General features: G+C 44.0%; 1 protein-coding gene across 5 annotated transcripts in view; it reads right to left on the reverse strand.

The window, feature by feature from the left end:
* The window catches only part of PHKA2 (phosphorylase kinase regulatory subunit alpha 2), a 49,177-nt gene extending 32,193 nt beyond the window's left edge, over nt 1–16,984 (reverse strand). For 3 of the 5 annotated variants that reach the window (XM_055801857.1, XM_055801856.1, XM_055801860.1), the window contains exons 1-12: nt 16,785–16,984; nt 11,187–11,345; nt 9,809–9,856; nt 9,151–9,319; nt 8,206–8,288; nt 7,452–7,532; nt 5,234–5,332; nt 4,763–4,909; nt 4,479–4,532; nt 3,827–3,949; nt 1,758–1,853; nt 236–343 (exon numbers count right to left, since the gene is read on the reverse strand). In XM_055801857.1, the coding sequence (XP_055657832.1) occupies nt 236–343; nt 1,758–1,853; nt 3,827–3,949; nt 4,479–4,532; nt 4,763–4,909; nt 5,234–5,332; nt 7,452–7,532; nt 8,206–8,288; nt 9,151–9,319; nt 9,809–9,856; nt 11,187–11,345; nt 16,785–16,862 (1,245 nt within the window). In that variant the 5' untranslated portion in view covers nt 16,863–16,984. Of the gene's footprint in view, nt 1–235; nt 344–1,757; nt 1,854–3,826; nt 3,950–4,478; nt 4,533–4,762; nt 4,910–5,233; nt 5,333–7,451; nt 7,533–8,205; nt 8,289–9,150; nt 9,320–9,796; nt 9,857–11,186; nt 11,346–12,236; nt 12,356–16,784 lie in introns of those variants that run through there. The other 2 variants (XM_027778953.2, XM_055801859.1) reach the window with 2 other exon arrangements.
* Between the last annotated feature and the right edge of the window lie 1,934 nt (nt 16,985–18,918).

Below are 18,918 nucleotides of genomic sequence, written 5' to 3' on the forward strand. Positions count from 1 at the left end.
CTAGCTTAATTATACATCCAGTTCATCTGACAACTTATTCAGCTCGACTAGAAACAGATATCTATATATAGCAAAAAAGCTCCTGAAAGCTCGGAGTCACCCTTCCATGGTTCATGTACATGTTCCTACTGGAAAACACACTGAACCCTGCCTGTCAACAGAACTGTACTTTAAGCACAAGCCATCTCAAAAGAAAGTGAAATACAAGCTCACCTACTATACAAGAAACAATTACCTCTGCTAATAGGCAACTAAGGATATACAATGATTGGCCCCAAAGATGAGGCAACTTTCCCACTGGAACACGATCCACTGAGTGAGGATTTTCATACTCCTCATCTACCTGAAAGCAAACATATAAACAAGAAAAATTACCCTAAAGTTGTGAAGAACAATCAATAACATGGAAGTATTTGAAAAGAATATGGTCTATCATCTAGCCTTTTTAACTTGCTGTGACATCGTGATCTCTCTGGTTTACTTTTAAGGCTGTATGTTTTCTGGGACAAGAACTGTGCTTTCTTATAGTACACTGCCCCACCCTTCAAAGCTGGGCATTGAATGGGGACTCTGCGTGCAGTTACAGCTTTGGTGTTAGCACTTCCCCTTTATTCTCACTATGCCTTTGCTGCCTTCTCTCTGGACAGCTTGTCAGTAATTGTGTGTCTGCTTTCTGATCCCTTGCAGGACAGCACTTAACTTCATTAATGCCCAACTAGATTCCTGAAGTAAAGGTGCTATCCAAAAATAAAGACTTTTTCACCTTTCCTGTGTTAGCAAGAATGGTCAATGGAAAAATTCGGAGCAGACTCTTATTAATTTAGAAAAAGGAAAACTGTCTTGGTTTTAAGGTATATAGATCTATTAAGGGTGGGGGAAAAACCCTCCTAGACAATATCTTTACTGTAACCATTTTAAAATTTCTAAATGACAGGCAAAATCTACCCTGTTTATTTGGCACATTCATCCGATCATCATCACCTCAAAATTCCCAAGGCGGCTCTGAACTCTTACATGCTTGTTCCCACTAGGAAGGCAATTCACAGTTCCCACCTCAGATCTGCAAGCAAGACATCAGCTGTCAACACTCCCTGCTCAAACTCAGACCAACCCAGGAGGCTCCACACCCTTAGTGAGTGAAGGCTGAGAAGTCTGGAGTGGGAGAAGCTGGCAGGGAGTGATATGAAGGCAAATAGCATGGAAAAGCACATAAGCTCATCTGAATTTCTCTCTCACAATGGGAGAATGAGGTAAACAGTAACAGCAAAGACGGGGGGGTGGTGGGTGGAAACCCAAACAAAACAAAACAAAAACCCCAGCCCAAACTCTAATTTGAGAGCCCATCTGAAACCTGTTTATCTCTCAGATACAAGCTCTGGAAAAGAAATAGACTATCAACAAATAGACTACACAGGTAGGACAGTATGCTTTTTTTTCTTTCAGCTTCAGCTCCTAAGTCAGCATCAGCACTTCTTCAATATATGCCCTGCTACAAAGATTTAAAACTTTAGACCTGCTCTAATATTTCCACAGGCACCCAGATTCCCAAATAAAAAATGTGACCATTTGGACACCTGAAGTTCATCATTTCTCAGCAGGAGCTGTGAGAGGTCTCTTAACTTTTAAATAACGTGCAGTAGTTGCTTTTTTTTTTATTGCTTGTTTAAATTTATCAGCTACAGGAAAACTATAAAACCAACGTTCATCTCGGTATCTATACTTTGCGTACTGAAGTGGATGCTGCATTTTCACAATACCTTTTCTGGAGGGACAGCATACAATTCAGGCATTAGCACTATTCCACTCTTCTCTCTAATAAGTATTCCTTCCAGAGCCTCTCTATACTCTTGTACCTGGAAATATTTTTAAAAAACAGTGAGAATTTACATTACATGCAGTCAGCAAACCCAAAAGAGTAAAGTTAAAGTTTTAGTACTTTCTAACAGTACTTTTCTGCTGAAAGTTCATTTAAAAATAAAAAGGGAGGGAGGGGTTGATGACTTGCTGATGGAAGATCAGGGTTCAGATTCTCAGAGACTGTTCCAGCATCTCTATTACCAGCCTCAGAAACATGAAGACATACCTTTATAACACGCTGCTGCAGTACAAAACTTCTAACATATTCCTATCAAGAAGCCATTGGAACAAATCCTACATGAAATTTGCAATAGACACCAATGCAGTGACACGGACACCAGGATTGCCAATATTCATAAAAGTTATATCAATTGTTAGCTTCCTACCATGCACATTTGTCTACCATCTTCTGAATTCTCATTTTCAAGTTCGGGAAATCTTTTTCTCTTACCCGATTTGCTTAAAAATTTGCCCGATGGAAAACTTAGAATAAACTGTTTAAAAATATCTAAGTTCACTGAACTTAAAATCCTTTTTTTCTTGTTTGTTAGACAACGTATTACGGACAGGAACGCCAGACTGATACAAGATAAAGAACATTTAATATTCTTTTTACCAGATCCCTTATTTTGTTCCATTTCTTAACTACCTCATTACAAACCTTTACTTACAGGGGAACTGTTTTAAAGTGTTACCAGCACCCACCTCTGAAATGCTATTTCTGCTATCCCTTCTGAGTACAGTGGAACATGCAAAGTAAAGCAACCACAGGTTCATATTATGGTAAACTGATTTTTCAGTATCCTGTCCTTCTCCACTCTTTCAGTCCTCAGGGTGCTTCTTTTTCTACCAGTTGCTGCCATTGCAACCAGTTCTCTGCAGATCAGACACTCACCTGAGTGTCTCAGTGACTCATTCAACCATGTTTAAATGGTGGGAACTGGGAGCAATTGCCCAGTCTGACCATACCCTAGCACAGCCTGTCTGCACACCATAAACGAAAACAGGTATATACCATGCCAGATAATCCAACTAATTTCTAGAGACTGCTTTGTGAAATGGTATTTTACTCACATGACTGAATTCTGATACTCCTCTTCATGACCTAATGCCATTTCTCTATCAGACTATTTTTACTGTGTTCAGGAAAGCAACTTATATTTTCTAGTGTCAGTAAGTATTTCACTTGATTTACAACATCTGGTACAGAAAGAGGGCTTTTTGGTCTGAAACTCTGTTTTGTTTCTGATTCCATTTTATTTTTTAAGGGGTTATGTTTAGCAGACTGTTGTCCCTTTGCATACTAGGCACTTCTAAATCACATGTATTTTTACTTCCTTCAAGCCACCAATCTACAGAAGTCCTGGTATGAATACATTTAGTCTTGGTTACTTGTCACTCTTTCATTCACCAATACTCTCCAGGTGCCACTATAACTTTGGAGGGTTCAACCAGTTTGGCTCCCCTGACTACTGAATGCTTGACACAGTGAAGGCGTGAAGTAACTCAGGCAATCAATGAAAATGAAATGGCTCCTCATAATCCAATCTCAGATCTCCCTGAACGTACAAAAGGACTGAAAGCACTATGAATCTTGTTCTCAGCAGCCAAGTCACAGAGGTCAGGGGAAAAAGAAGCTGGTCTCATCCTGAATTAATTGGGAAAAGAGCATCAAGGTTGGTGGTAAGACAGAACCAGGCAAATAAATCCCATTCAGCCCAGTTTGACCACACCAGCTAACAGAGCCACTCAACCTCATAGAGAGCAGGCAACAAGGCCTCAGTGTGCACAACGCTGCAGCCTCTACCATGTCACAAACTCCCCAGGAACGTGGGATTGGCTGAAGACTACTCCCATCCTGCTGATGGGGTATCCAACTGATACCCAAATTAAACACAGAGCAGAGCTACAAAATACCGTGGGTAAATGGCTTTGCATTTTCATTGAAAGTAATTTCTCCTTTCCTCACCTGAATTTTGTCCTCATTAAATACTCCATCAATTAGGAAGTATGTCCAGAACACTGGCCACTCACATTCTATATTCTCAAAGAGCTTGAGCTCAGCGGGATCATAGTGCAGCCTGCTTGGATCCTAGAAATTCAATCACACTCATTTAGTCACTAATATTCCAATCATAATGGCCACCTATTTTATACAAGTAATTAAAACGAAGAAACCAATAAACACACCAGAAATAGCTTCCACAGTCTCTTGGCTTCTTTTTCACATTCAGTCCCAAACTCACTTAATCGCTCCCTAGACAAATCAACTTTTCCCAGTCTCAGAATCTAGGCGTCACCCAAATAATCTTGGCTCTGTCTCAGTTCAAAAATATTTTGGGAGACATCAGACACCGCTTCCACTTAGGTACCATAAGCATATCTAATGGTTCATTTCTTACAGGATTATTAATAAAGTTCTGTCCTTAATTTGTTTTCAAACCCTTAGTTTCCTTCAGATGTGTGTCATCCATTTCTAGGGTGGATACTCCAAATCCACTAAGACGTCTCAACAGCGATACAGACAGAACTTCACCCCTTCATGAAAATGAGACAAAGATTTCTATAAACAAGAAATAAAATTATTCCTAATGCCTACTGAAAATATACATCAGAAGTACCTCTCTGGGTGTCTTGTAGCCATCTCTGAGAAAGCGACAGCAGCCATAGCGGCCCTGTAAAAACAGACAAAATAGAAAACTTCACATACTGTTCTTCCTCACAGACTAACATCAGCATAAAAGTTATGTGCCGAGTTTTAAGTGTCGCTTGGGGTTTTTCCTCCTTCTCTTCCACACACGGATGAACCAAGTCTGGAAACCTTTGTTTAATTAGGATTTTTGTTTAAGAAAGGGAGGTTCTGCTTCTCTTTCCCTCTGAAAAATAAAATAAAGGGAATCCTTACCTGCAATTTGGATATGATTTCACTCTTCGTTACATTAACAAGGTTTAGATCCTCCACTGCAAAAGCCGGGTAAGAAATAATAGACAGAAGGCCAGCATCTATCTCCTTTGATGTGGATGCCCTTGGCAACATGGAGTATAGAATAGACTGAGTGAGACAGGAACAGAAGACAGGGATGTAAAACAATTTACCTACTTCAAAAGACTATGTCAAGTGCAAATGGAATAGACTATACTACCTGCAAAGTGACAAAGAACTCACTGCATGATTTTTTTTTTAACTGAATTAGAAAGAATGCTTCACACCACTCACTTTCACACAATCTACTAGAAAACAAGGTGAACAGCATAGTCTGAAGCCATCCTTATTACGTCAAGTGCTTGGTTCAGTTAATCAACATTTCATTTAAAAATAAAAGGGAGCAGGTGTTTGGTTTTCCCCTAGCAAAGGGAACAGAAGACTAATTTTTACCTGACAATGTTCTACTTCATCAGGAAGAACATGAATCACTGATTTGTGTCCTCCATGAGCTCCAAAAAGATCTAGTTCATCAATTGCTTCCAAAGCAGCCTTCAAGAAAAACAAAACAACCACCCAAAATCACTGAATACCTTTTAAGCCAAGTATACATCCTAGCACTTGTGCTTATCCTCTGAAGGAAATTACCTAAGACAGAAGTTCGCTCCACAGACATTTTTTCATCTTTAAAGGGAAGCCTGGCAGTATTTTAGAAAAACTAAGTATTTCTGGTTTTCTGCTAGCAGGATACAGGACTGATGCACTGATGACCCTTCTTACAATTTAAAGGCAACGCAAAACAATGGGGAGATGGGTTTCCACTGAGATAATGTCTAAATATCAAAGGACTTACTAATAAATGCTTCTCATGTCCTATATTCCAAAATAGCCCCCACTCAGTGATCTTTCACTTTTCCTGTCTGAAAGGTTGTTCAAAGAGGAAGGCGACCCAGAATCAGCAGAGGCTGGTGCCCCAACAGGAGAGCATCACCACACTCTGACACTATCACTTCTCGAGGGAAAGAGAAAAGAGATGTCTGCCTCTCTCCACAGCCAGTCAAGGCACAGCACATTCCGTGTCAACAGGGGAATCACCGCATCTCATACCTCTTGGCCATAATGCGTTTGCCTACTGAAGACATCAGCAGCCCAACCACCCACTCCATCTGGACACTTCTACTTTAACCTAGCAGGCCACAAAACCTGGCTTTGAAGCAGCGATGTGTGAAGCACCATGCAGGGAATGTGCCAGGAAGACAGCAAGGACTGGCCAGAGCCAGGCTAGCAAAGCCCTCCTCTGAAATGTGTATTCACAGGGTTGCAGTAGCACTGAACGTTGCTCTGTGCCCATTTTTCTCCTGCAGCTTCACAGTAGTGTCAGTCTCTGACAAATGAAGGATTGTACAGCACCACCTGCCTTATCTCTCTGCAGAGGGACAAGCGTATTTTTCTTCTTCCAACACAAACATGGGTTTACTGGCTCTGCAGAGCCTCTCTAGCTGAGTGCTAGAGCAAGCAGTTGTTCCCGATAGCAGCAGAAAGCCCCACTGAAGAATTGATAGCCTGGACCATGGGCAGTCTTAACAGTACAGAAAAGACACTTGAGAACCACTCAAAGGCCTGTGCTCTGTGCTGTACCGCTGTCGTGGGTAGCCACACAAAGCAGATATGAGGCATAAATGTTAAGAGGGAATTCCAGAGGCAGATTACAAAAAAATAGCATCTATCTCACCCTCTGCACCACGGCTTCCAGTATGCCCCCCAAGTCCCCACCCCAAACAGCACTTTTATTGGACTCAGAGCCACAGAAAAGCAAAGCTGTGCAGCGAGTCCCACGGGTCATCCCGACATCGACATGCCCAGAAGTTGTGCAGAGACCATGGCAACCTGCACCAGACTGTTCCCTGCAAGAAATCTCGTAATGGACAGCTAAGAGAGAATAACCTCCCCCATGGACACCACCCCATTGCTATCCAACTGAACTGTGGCAAAGACCAGCAGGTTTTCCCTCTTGCAGTTACACAAGATCTTGGTAACTAATATATCCCACTGAAATGCAACTAAACCTTTGACCTTAGCTACGTTTGGCTTCTATGAGTCCCCCAGACACCACGTGAAAAGGCAGTTGTCAATTACACATTCACATTTATGGCTTTCTGAGTTTCATTTGGTATCTCTGTGACCTTGTGCTATGGGGGAACCAGAAATATCCACTTTCTTTTAATTACTTATTAATTTTTTTTCTCAAAGTTATTTGTCAATAATTTTTAGACTGATAGTCTGTTGTTTTCCAGAACTTACATCCAACTTAATCTTACTATGAAAACATCACATATAATACTGGGTCTGGAGAATTATGAATGAGGGACAGAAAACTAGAGGCCACTTTATGAGACTGCACCTCACTGAATCTATCAGATTAATGGCTCAATGAACCTGCTACCCTTCTTGCAATCAATCCCCAGAACTCCACTGAGGTCCTTCAATGAAAGCCGTTATCACAAGGACTTGACACTAACAAATATTCACTCACGCCCAAATAAAAATTCTTATACAGTCAGTTAAATATTGCAGTAGCCAAGACCACCATGCAAAGGAAATAATCACGTTTGTCAGAGCCCTTCAGCATGACAAATCAACCATGAAGAAGGTATCAGGAAGACATTCTCACTTTGGCCATCCCTACGGAGCTCGCATTCAGTTCAGGGATGCCCTGGTTTGTCTTATCACCACGTTCCCAAATTCCATAATCCTGCAACAACAACATCATCAAGAAAAAATGGCATGATTATATATAAAAACAATGTTTCCCCCCCTCACCCCCAACAAAATCAGACCCCTGCATGAAATTTGTTTATTTGACTTAAAAAAAAAACAACAAAAAAAAACCACAAAGAAAAACAAAGAAAAAAAGAAAGAAAAAACAAAAGGCTTCAAGTCTCCAAAGAGCTCCTCCCCATATTTAAAGAGCAGCACATAAAAACATACCCTAGCAGGATCAGGTCTACAGTGATGAATCACTGTCTTCACAGAACACACAAAGCTTTTAATTCCTTCCTCCTGTGTGTGCTTCTCCCTGTGCCACTTCCAACTTTTCACTTTCCAAAACATTTTTTAACACTTGGTTCTTTTTAGAAAGAACCTTAAGCTTTTAATGAGACATCAGGCAGTTTTATTAATTATCAATAAAGAAAAACTATTATTAGATAGATATAGATTGAATATATACACCTCACCCGGGCAGCAGTAAATCCTCCACAGCCCTCCCACCATCTCCAAAGATAATGCTCACAATGTAGAGTACTGACAGGTTCTGATACCTTACAATGGAAAAAGAAGCCTGTATTTTCCTTCTCCATCAATATATAATTTTCCACCCACATCTGAGCAGTGTTCAGGTGATTTACACACAAATAACTACTTACAGCAACTTTGTAGGCAGCTTCTATGTAAAAAACAAGATTCTGAATAAAGGTAACTTCATCGAGGGTGAAGATAATACGTAGCCCTGATTAAAAGAAGAGAAGAGAGTAATTACACTGTATCAGAACTGAAGTATTTATTCTTCAGTGAGTTTCATGCTTTTGTTTATTTGCTACCATCTACTCCCCACTGAAATCAATAGAAAAACTCACGCTGATTTCAAAAGATCAGGCAGTAAGTCAATACTTGCTACTGATAAAATACTTCAAATGCTACCAACACATACTGTTTCGAAGTTTCACAAACCAAAAAACACTCCTGGGAGGGTGGCATTCAGACACAGTTGGTACCAAGCACAGACATCTGAGCTAGCTCTGGCGCTTGAGAGCTGTGCATCCCAATTCCCACAGCTCCCCATCCCGCCTCGCCCGCTTAAGAGTTCTATTGAGGGACCATCAGGACAAGCAGGTGTCCACTCTGCAGGGGTCAATGGCAAGGGGCTCTGAGGACAGAAAAATACATAAGGAAGTAAATCCTTATCCTCACAGGAGGAGTACCGTTCAGAAGGGCACAAAATAAAACAGTACCAGCAAGAAGTGGAACACAAATGGCACTAGTGGCACCTGACTCAACATCGCCACTCTCTGAAGAAACCTAGCTGTCCATTAGGATGTCCTACATAGTCTTCAAACACGAAACTCTTCTCTGACATGACTCTGAATTTTTCATGTATTTGTATGCCAACAAACATTAAGGGAATGAACGTTGTCAGTTACTATAAACATAAAATCGTAACTAAGTCATATCTCTTTTCCAGAGAAGTATTTTCATCTGAGTAATAATTAAGTAAAGGTCTCTGAAGATAGTTACTTTTTTTCCTTTTCAAGTGAATGCTAGAATGGCAAAAGAGTGCAATAACAGTCAAGGTTAAAAGGACTCCTGCTTACCTGATGCAGTCATCTGTGCCAAGAAGAGCAGGTACAGTGAAGTTGCATCCACTTGTAGATGCCCCCACTGGTCATCTCCAACCACCGTGGCACAAGTTGCAGAGTTATACTTGGCATGTAGGCAGTCCTTGGTACTCTGGGTGCGTTTGAACTTCTCTACCTTATCTACCTACAAAGCCACCACAAATATAAAATCTGAAAGATTTTGGAATAAATTCTCCAAACTATTTCAAAACGAACAACTCTTCTCAGGTGAGGAGAAACTTAAAGTCCTAATTCCTGTTAACTCACTTCTGTGTTCAGATTGATCAGAGTGCTTAAACACAACTCTAGCTTTAGGCTCCAGCTAAATCCACATCTCTTCAGGAAAGAAGATGTAATTACCTTGCTTAGTTCAGATCTTAGTTACAGGTATGCATCTTGGTGAAAATCAGTTTGCAAACGCAAAACTGTGATTCATACAAGCACAATCTCAAAAAGGTGCAAGTAAGATCAGAGTTTTGCTCAAGAGTTTTAGAAAGACTCCCCACATCATCTACACATATGCAGAAAAAAAAAAAAAAATCACTCTACAGAAAAGACACAAGAAATACATGCTTCAGATGAAATGCTTTGCAAATACAACATGTACCAATTCAACTCATACCTATGACATTACCTGTCTCATCATACACTGTAGGAGTCCCCGCATCAGCTTCACAACATTCTGCAGGAACGAAACAGACCAGTGACATGGCCAGCCTCATCAGCTGTTACAAACAATGTTCAAAAGTGACAAAGTTCACACACCCTACTAATGTCCCGCCAAAGGTAATAAACCACATATTTGCCTGAAATGCTTTACATACCTTTATTTTTTTTTAGTACAATGGTTGAATTTTATTCCCAGATCCCTATCTAAGAGAACAATCTTTTCCCAAAGGCCCTCTTTAAACAGTGCAGCAACTCTGTGGTTCTTCTATCCAGCCAAGGAAGTAATAGGAATGCTATGTATAACAATAATAATAGTAATAATAATAATTTTTAGAGTGGCAGATCCAGGGAACACTCAGACATTGACATGACTGGCAAACCTGCGGAGTTTCTTCTGCTTTTTATAGAGTACAACAGAAAGCAGACAACTAATGTAAAGAAACGGCCTTTAGTGCATACAAGGATAAGCGCAGGATTTTGCCTTAAATGAAGAAATCAATCCCATCTTTTTACCCCCCAAAAAACAGAGCCTTAAAATATGATGGTGCAAACTGAGTCAAAGTTATTCTGTCACTACAGGCCTCCCTGGTCTGAACTGTACATGTCAGCATAAAATCTACTCAGTCCCTTAAAACAACAGCAGCACACTGACACCATCATTCACTCCTCATTTAACCCACCTCCACACTCTTACTTCTGGTACCCACTTTCCCAGCTAGAGATTATAGAAATTAACGGTGTGACTTACCTCCCCTTCCAGTTATCCAGCACATGAGACTTACCAGCTTGGAGACTGTTACCTTGTCTGTTTTGATCAGACACATGTACAACTTCCACGAGACAAGTGCACAATTCAAAGATTGCTGCTTTAAACAGCATGCTTCTCCTTACGGGGAAGAATGGTCTAGCAGATAGATTGTCACCCTACGATCTAAGCTACCTAGGCTTGATGTTCTGCTGCATTATACACCTCAGGAGGGATCACAAGGTTTAATCAGAGACTTGTACACCCGGGCATAAAATCTCTCAGAAGCCTAGTTTTCAACAATTGGCCAACTGATGGAAATTTGACCCCTCAATGCTTTTGTTTTGTTTATATTTTAGTTCAGATGCTAGTCTCTCTGCCACTCAGTTCTCCAAACCCTGCTTGCTAGAAGGCTCCAGGAACCCTGCACACCACATGCTGCGTGGATGCTGCTGTCACAGGAACAAGACACGTACTCCAAGTGGCAAAACTGTGCCAGATCCTATATACAGCAGGAATGCCAATGTACCATTCAAAACCACTACTATATGAAAAAAACCAAACAGCATAACTGGTTAATGCTAAAACTTTGACATACCTGCTCGAGCTCATAGGCTTTGGCCTTATCCTCATCCCGGTCCGCATTCTTCCGATAAGCCATTCCCAGCCCCCACACAGCCAGGATGCTATAGATGTTGTCCCGTACCCAAGCATCTTTATGGTCCGCACCAGCTGAAAGCAGCCCTGTAACTGGATTCTAGCCATGGTAGAAGGAATAAAGAACAAACATTACTGCCTGAAATCCCATCTATTAAGAAGCACCAGTTCTTTCTGTATCAAAGAGTAATAAAACAAAAGAGAGCGCCAAATATGATTGAAGATGATTGCATGCTGAGGCTGCTCACAGTTTCACAACAGAAGTGAGGTCCCATCTTTTCTTCCCAAACTCACACAAGTGAAATGCAAAATTTCTTTGAACAGTTCAGGATGTAAAGCTCATAGCAGCCAGCTGGGCTTCTTCATCCACACAGGATTACTAGCTAAGTCACTGAGTGAAATTTGAAATACATTGAGGAAATAGGAATTTAAATTTTACATATCTGTAAGGAAAAGATGGTACTGAGTTAACATGAGAAATTGAGTCTGGGATCTCTTCTTCCCTATGCAACTGGTCTGTGGCACAATCCTGAGGAAGTAAAAAACCACTACTTCTGTCCTAGGAAATTAAAAAAGTATTTCTATTTATTTACCTACTGGATTTATAATAGCTAAAGCATGAACGCATGTAAAGCCTTTTTATATTCTCCTTTAGAAAATGTACAGAAAGACAAATTCTGATGGTGTTGAAAAGCAACACTTCCTGAAAACCAGCACACTGAGTAGCCTCCTGCATCCCAAATACTCCATTAAATTTTTCATTGCATCATTAATTCCCATTGCTTCATTGTCATTAATTTTTAAGACCATCTTTCTCAGCTCTATGTTCTTTATTAACAAAAAAAAAGAGAGGCAAAAGACCAACAGAGATTTCAATCAAATCAAGCCTTTACAGAAAACTTCAGTGAACAAAGACTAATTGCCAGGGCTGCTGTGACAAGGGGTAAAGATTACAATAATAAAGATAAGCAAAACTAAAAAGAATACATACACCAATTTTTTATTTCTGCCACACACCGGTTCACTCGACTCCTGTAGTTACTTTTAAGAAAGAAGTTTTGAGAGGGAGGAGCGTCAATTACAATTTCCTGGGCTTTGCACCTGTCAACTGAACAGGACATGGGTGACAGCCTGACACATGTGACTGGGCACAGTCAGAGCTATTGTTATGGTTTAAATACAGCAATCTCTAGTGGCTCGTGGAGCACTGAAACATGTAGTTCTGCTGAAACAGTCCCTCAGCATAATCTTCACAAACCAAATGGCAACCAAAGGACAGCTTACTTATCTATTTGATGGGGAAAGTTGCACACATGAACCCAAAGAGCTTAAAAAACTTTTTGAACTTGAAAAGTCAGACCAGGGAGTAACAGAAGAACAAATGAGCAAGCAAAGAAAGGAGACCCCGATCCCAGTTTATCACTGTGCCCACGTGATAAAAACTAGGATCTCGAAAGGCAGACTACACATTCCCAGTATTTTTAGAGGGCACTATGTTTCCCTCCCTCCCACGAAGGACAACAAATGCCTATGTACCTGCAGGCCTGGCTTGACAGAGATCGCCCTGCTATCTGAGAAAATGATCATTTTGGCTTATTTTTCCTCCCACACTGGGCTGGCTGCCAGTTGCAAAATAAAAATGCCTCCAAGTAACAAGATGGAAATCCCAGAAAAATGGCCCATGCAAGACTTTAAAAGACCATTCAGTCCCCAGGGAGGGATCTGCCCATCTTCAAGAGGCTGCATTAAATACATCCAAGGGCAGCTATCACCATTTCAGTGCCTTTGGTTCCTCTACAAGAAGGTCCCAGTTCTTGGGGCTTATTGGGGCTGGCTTTCACAGACTGACAAATTAATGTCATTCCTCATGCACATTCAGAATGTTAGCAGAACACCACAATATATTAATATTTTAAATAGTTTTGGTTGGGCTTTTTTCTTTTTTTTTAGAAAGTGCTTACTCTTAAAAACTACAGTTATTTTTACCTGCTGACACCATATGAAAAGTACAGCCCTTACAGGGTGCTAAAGAACCCAAAGAAATATTGAGTGTGCTTAATGCCAAAGATGTCAAAGGGATTTCAGCTCAGCTAGTACTTTAAAGCATTATGTCTACGCAGCGATCACTAATTGGACTAGCAGGTCTCATCCTGCAAATCACACTGCACATACAGATCCACACAGCAAAGAATTTTACCAGCACCCACGGGCTCTGTCAGCTGAGAGCACTGCAACAGAAAGCTGATTGCTGAACTAAGACTTAAACTGTTATATCATGCCAAATACTACTTTTAAGTCTATCTATTAATCCGAAGACAAAAAAAAAAATCCCCAAACACAACACCAGATCCTACAGGGGACCAGATGCTAATAAGAACTTCAGCAATAAAGGCACAAAAATAGCAAGGTCGTAACCAAAGCAGCAGTACAAGTAAGCCCAAATTTAGCATCTTGCTGAAAATCTATTTATTTTGCATCTGTCTCTTTGATACATCAAACAAAAAACAATGTAAGCTCCAGCAAAGTTTGCTGATGGAGCGTTTGCATGAAACCAGCCATAACACAATTGGGGTTACCCATAAGTGTATGTGTGCTGGTTTTGGCTGGCGTAGTTAGTTTCCTCATGGCAGCTAATATGGGGCTATGTTTTGGATTTGTGCTGAAAACAGTGTTGATGATGTTTAGTTCCTGCTGAGCAGTGCTTACACAGAGCCAAGGCTTTTTCTGCTTCTCACACCACCCCACCAGCAAGCTGGCTGGGGGTGCACAAGGAGTTGCGAGGGGACACAGCAGGAACTACTACTAACCCTGACCGACCAAAGGGATATTCCATACCATATGGTGTCATGCCCAGCATATAAAGGTGGGGGAAGGAGGAGGAAGGGGGGAACGTTCAGAGTGATGGTACTTTGTCTTTCCAAGGAACTGTTACATGTGATGGCGCCCTGCTTTCCTGGAGATGGCTGAACACCTGCCTGCAGATGGAAAACAGTGAATGAATTTCCTGTTTTGCTTTGCTTGAATGTGCGACTTTTGTTTTACCTATTAAACTGTCTTTACTTCAACCCACAGATTTCCCCAGTTTAACTTCTCTGATTCTCTCTCCCATCCCACCAGGGGAGAGTGAGCAAGCAGCTGTGTGGTGCTTAGCTGTTGGCTGGGAGTAAACCACGACAGTATGCCAGATGCGCTTTCCTTATCAGCTCCATATGCTTTTCTCTTATAGTACCCTAGCAATATTTAAAGTGTATATAGATGATAAGTTTTGCTATTTCATGGACATATCTTATCTCGTGCAAATTAACAAGTGTAATAAGCAGCCCAGAACAGCCTTCTGGTGATGCTCTTCAGCGCTTGCTCAGCTACAGTATCGAAGCACTCCTCTGGCTCGGGTCCCCAGGGGCACATGCAATAGCTGGCAGACTCTACACCACAGCAGGCCAGTATAAGCAAAGCAAGGGCATGAGACAGGAGCCAGTAATTTGGTCTTAGCTTCCTTGTACAACCTTTAACAGGATTGTACTTATCACTGTGCATGCAGCAGAGACTGATCAGCAGAATGCAACACTTGCAAAACAAGAAAAAATTTGCTACGAATGCAATCCTGCAAAGTGGCCCAAGTCTGCATATCCGGCATGCTTGTGGATGCGAGGTACAAGGTCAGAGTCACACGTCACCCCTGTGCTGACCAGCAATCTTAAATGCCTCCTGCCTCTTCTGCCAGGCTGCTCCTGGGCAAACCAATGGCAGAAATTTCCACTCCCTGGCTCCGTCCTGAAAGGCATCAGGAAGGCACCAGCAGCAGTGAAGCAGCTGCCCAGCCTGGGCTATTCTGGTCCCAAGCAAGACAGGGCATGTAGCCCAGAGATAATGGTCATAACTTGCCCATGTCTAACTGCATCCTTTCACCCAGCTGAACAGGACATTTACAATCTACTGCGGTGCAAAACCATAGAGTATAGGTACAGAAAACAAATCTAGAAACACATCTTGCAGCATCTCTGGGCCCTCTTGGGATATCACTGTCCCTCTGCCTTGCTGCTAGCCTGTGACTGGCTTTCCACACACAGAAAACTTACTTATCGCCTCCCCCCACCACTGAGCTCTCCCCAGCATTGAGCACTTAGTGGAAAAGGCAGCACCAAGTCATGAACATGCATCCAAGCACTGTAAATAGCAATTACAAAATTCTAGGTCACTGGGATAAACTACCATATTACCATTAAGTTACCCTTATTATTATTAACTATTAATATCATTAAGGCATAGCTTTCATGGGGCATGTTTGATCTCAGGTTCCATCTCTCCCCTAATGGAGGCTGTTATCAGCATCCTCATCCTATAAATGTGGAAATCAAGGCAGGCACTGGAAGCCAAAGTGACTTGTCCTCTGTCATTCTGCAGACAAAAGGCAGAGACAGGAGCACAAGACAAGGCATCTCCTGCACTCCAGCACAGCACTCACCCCATGTTCTTGCATTTCCTCCTGTGAGTTTACAGCAATTAGTACACAAACATTAATTCACAGGTGTCTGGACCCTGTGCACACAACAGCCAGTGACAAAAATCTTACTGCCCTAAGCCAATTTGGGTCCTACCCTCTTATTTCACTGTTTTCCAGTTTCTCATAACTCTCAGCAACTACGTCTATTTGGGAACCGATTCGTGCCAGAACACTTGTTGCTCTCATCTTGATGTACTGAACTGTTTTAAGCAAAGTATGGTGCTGCAGAACACACTGCAATTCCCCGCTGCCTGCCTGGGCGAAGTGAGCACATTAAGCAGCCAGCACTACCCTACGTGCTCCTCTGTACGGCCTGGCCAAAAACCAGAGCGGGTCACAGGTTTTTTCCTACCAGCCCCGACACCTTCATTCTTGTACAGCTCACACACCGGCAAGCCAGAGCCCAGGCGGTGTCACATCGGGTGATGCTCCACCGACACCGGGGCTGCACAAGCTGCAGGGCAGCGGCCCGGGAATCCCTGGGACGTGCCCCGCCGCACACACGCCGAGCCCCACCGGGCCCCGCCGGCCCCACACTCACACCGCGCCGATGCTGACAGGCAGGTTGTGAAGGCCCTGCCGGGGAGCTCTGTGTCACTGGGCCTCAGCGGTGTTACGCGCACGTATATACATACAGTCTTACAACGGGTGGGCGTGTGTCATATCGCCATGCGCTGTATTATTGTTCGCAAGCTCAGACCTGCTGTATTTTCCACGTATCTTCCGACGTGCGTTTATGTAAGCGGCTAGCGAGCCCCCCGAGGACCCGCGCCGCCTCCGCGCTCCCGCACCGCCCCAGGCGGGGACAGGAGATGCGGCGCAGAGGCCGGCCGCCGGCCGCAGCAGGTATTTTCCTCCCCCGGCCCCGCCGCGACCCTTGCGCACCCAGGTTACGGTCACCGGCCCCGGCCGCTCCAGCCGCTCGGCGCAGCCCCTCCGCGACCCCCCGCCGCGGCCCCCCACGCCCCGGCCGGCCCCCCAGCGCCGGGCACCCCCGGCCCCTTACAGGCGTCCCGCGGCGGCGGATACCCTCACCTGGTGGCAGAGGATGGTCCGCTGGACCAGGCGGGCGTAGCCGTCCAGGCGCACACCCGAGTTGCTGCGGCTCCTCATCGCCCCACGGCCGGCCCGCGCCCCCCGCCTCAGCCGGCCCGGCTGCCCGGCCCAGCCCCTCGACCACAGCCACGACCGGCGCGGCGCCACTGCCTGATGGCGGCCGCTGCCTCCTCCCTCCCTGCCGGCCTGCGCGGGGCGGGGCGGCCCCCGGGCTCCTCCCCCCGGGCGGGACGGGGCGGCCCCCGGGCTCCTCCCCCAGGGCGGGCGGTGGGAGCGGGCGGCGCCGGCTGTGGCGGCGGGCACATGAACGGGAGCAGGGGCAGGGGCAGGGCTGCTCCCGCGCGGGTAAGGTGCTTGAAATCCCATATTCAGCTTTTCCGAGGAACCAGCAGGCTTCTTCCCTGCAGTGTTCGCACCAAGGCCCAGCGCGCTGCCCTGGGAAGCGGCAGGGGAAGGGCGGGAGGCGCCGCGGGGGTCCGTGCTCGAGGGACTGCCTGGGAGCAAAGGCCCAGCGGCGGGAGCCGCAGCGCGACAAGTGACAAAAGTTAGGCTTAACTGTCAAAAATAAAGGAGATTTTATACATCCTCATCGTTAAGTTCATAAGATAAAATGCAAAAGGCCAGAACATTTGTTGGAAGGTGGATTTTTTCCCCCAGCCTTAAAAAAATACCGTTTTGACATCTGAGAGAATGAAAGCCTTGGAAAAAAAAAAAAAAAGGCAAGAAAGCAAGGCTTTATCAGGTGTCGTCACACCCCAGTCTTGGCTTTCCAGCTTTACTAATGTAAGGATGTAGAGATTCCTGCTGTGAATGAGCCTGCTGTTCCCACAGCACCCGCTAGGGGCGCCAGGCAAGGCGCGGCCCTGCCCGCCCTGCGCTCGCCGGCTGGCGCTGTGACGCCGCAGCTCCCGCACACGGGTGGGCCAGGAGCAAGCGGAAAGTAGGGGAGTCAGGCAAAGAGAACCGAGACTTGGGAACTTGACAAAGGCTTAAAAGGAAAAAAACCACAAACCAACTAACCGACCAAAACCATGTGTTACAGTTGCAAAATCTTCAGAGTTCGCTCTGTGCTCCTGGCAGCAGGGAGACACGATGGTGAGTGTGGATGGACAGCCGCTGGATGGATGGCTGCTGAAGCACGGAAAGGCTGTTGCCGAGTAGCTGAAGGTGTGGGATTCACTGAGACTTCCGAAAGGATTTTTTTTTCTTTTTCCTCATGTGAAATTACAGCATTAAGAGAGTTAATTTTGTAACTAACTGATGCTTACTTCATCAACTGTGTAACCAACAGCCATGGCTGAGAAAGCAGGCTCAAAAGCAGATGTGTTCATTCAGCAGTGGCAGCAGACAGCATTTCTGTAGGGACTGTGCAGCAGGCAGGTGACAAGCACTACTCACAGGTTTAACTCCATCAGCCAGCACCCTGCAGCTGCAGTTCGGTGAAAGCTGTGCAGTCCCAAAACAGACCTGTCCACTCTCCCCTAAACTCTGCATGAACTTCCTTCTTCAGGGCACTACTTTTTACAGAAAAGATTGCATATGCTTAGGGAACAGGTTTGCTCAGCAAGGTGGTTCCAGCTGTACACAGCCTGTTGCTGTTGATCTATGACTAAGCTTAAAACTTCCTTAGAGATGTCCTCCAGTTAGCTTTGGCAGCCACAAGATGATGCACTGAATCTTACTCTGTGCTCTGGCAAGCGGTTGCAGCTTTCATCGAGCCCTGGGCTGCCATGGCTAAAACGCTAGCAGTGCACAAGAGACCAAGTACCAAAAGGATACAACACCCAGTGTGCAAACACTTTTTTTTGGCTAGTTTAATGATGATAATTATTTACTGCGCTAAAACAGTATGCTGCTGTGGGTGCAAGATTTTACTACAGTATATGTGTGCTTTTAAGTGGCGAAGTCAGAAAAGACTCCTCACCCCCAGGAATATATCAAATAAAAAATGATTAAAAGAATTCTAACATATGTTAGTGTGCAGGAATAAAAACAAAGGAAGACTCTAGTGATAGTGAAATATGCATTTTCATAGGTAAGTTAATTACTGAAGCCAAAGTCGCCATGGACTTTTGCTCATAGCATTCTTATGGAAGAGCTTCAGCAGATGTGA

This window comes from Falco peregrinus, chromosome 4 (genome assembly GCF_023634155.1).
Source record: "Falco peregrinus isolate bFalPer1 chromosome 4, bFalPer1.pri, whole genome shotgun sequence".
In the NCBI taxonomy this organism is placed as follows: domain Eukaryota; kingdom Metazoa; phylum Chordata; class Aves; order Falconiformes; family Falconidae; genus Falco; species Falco peregrinus.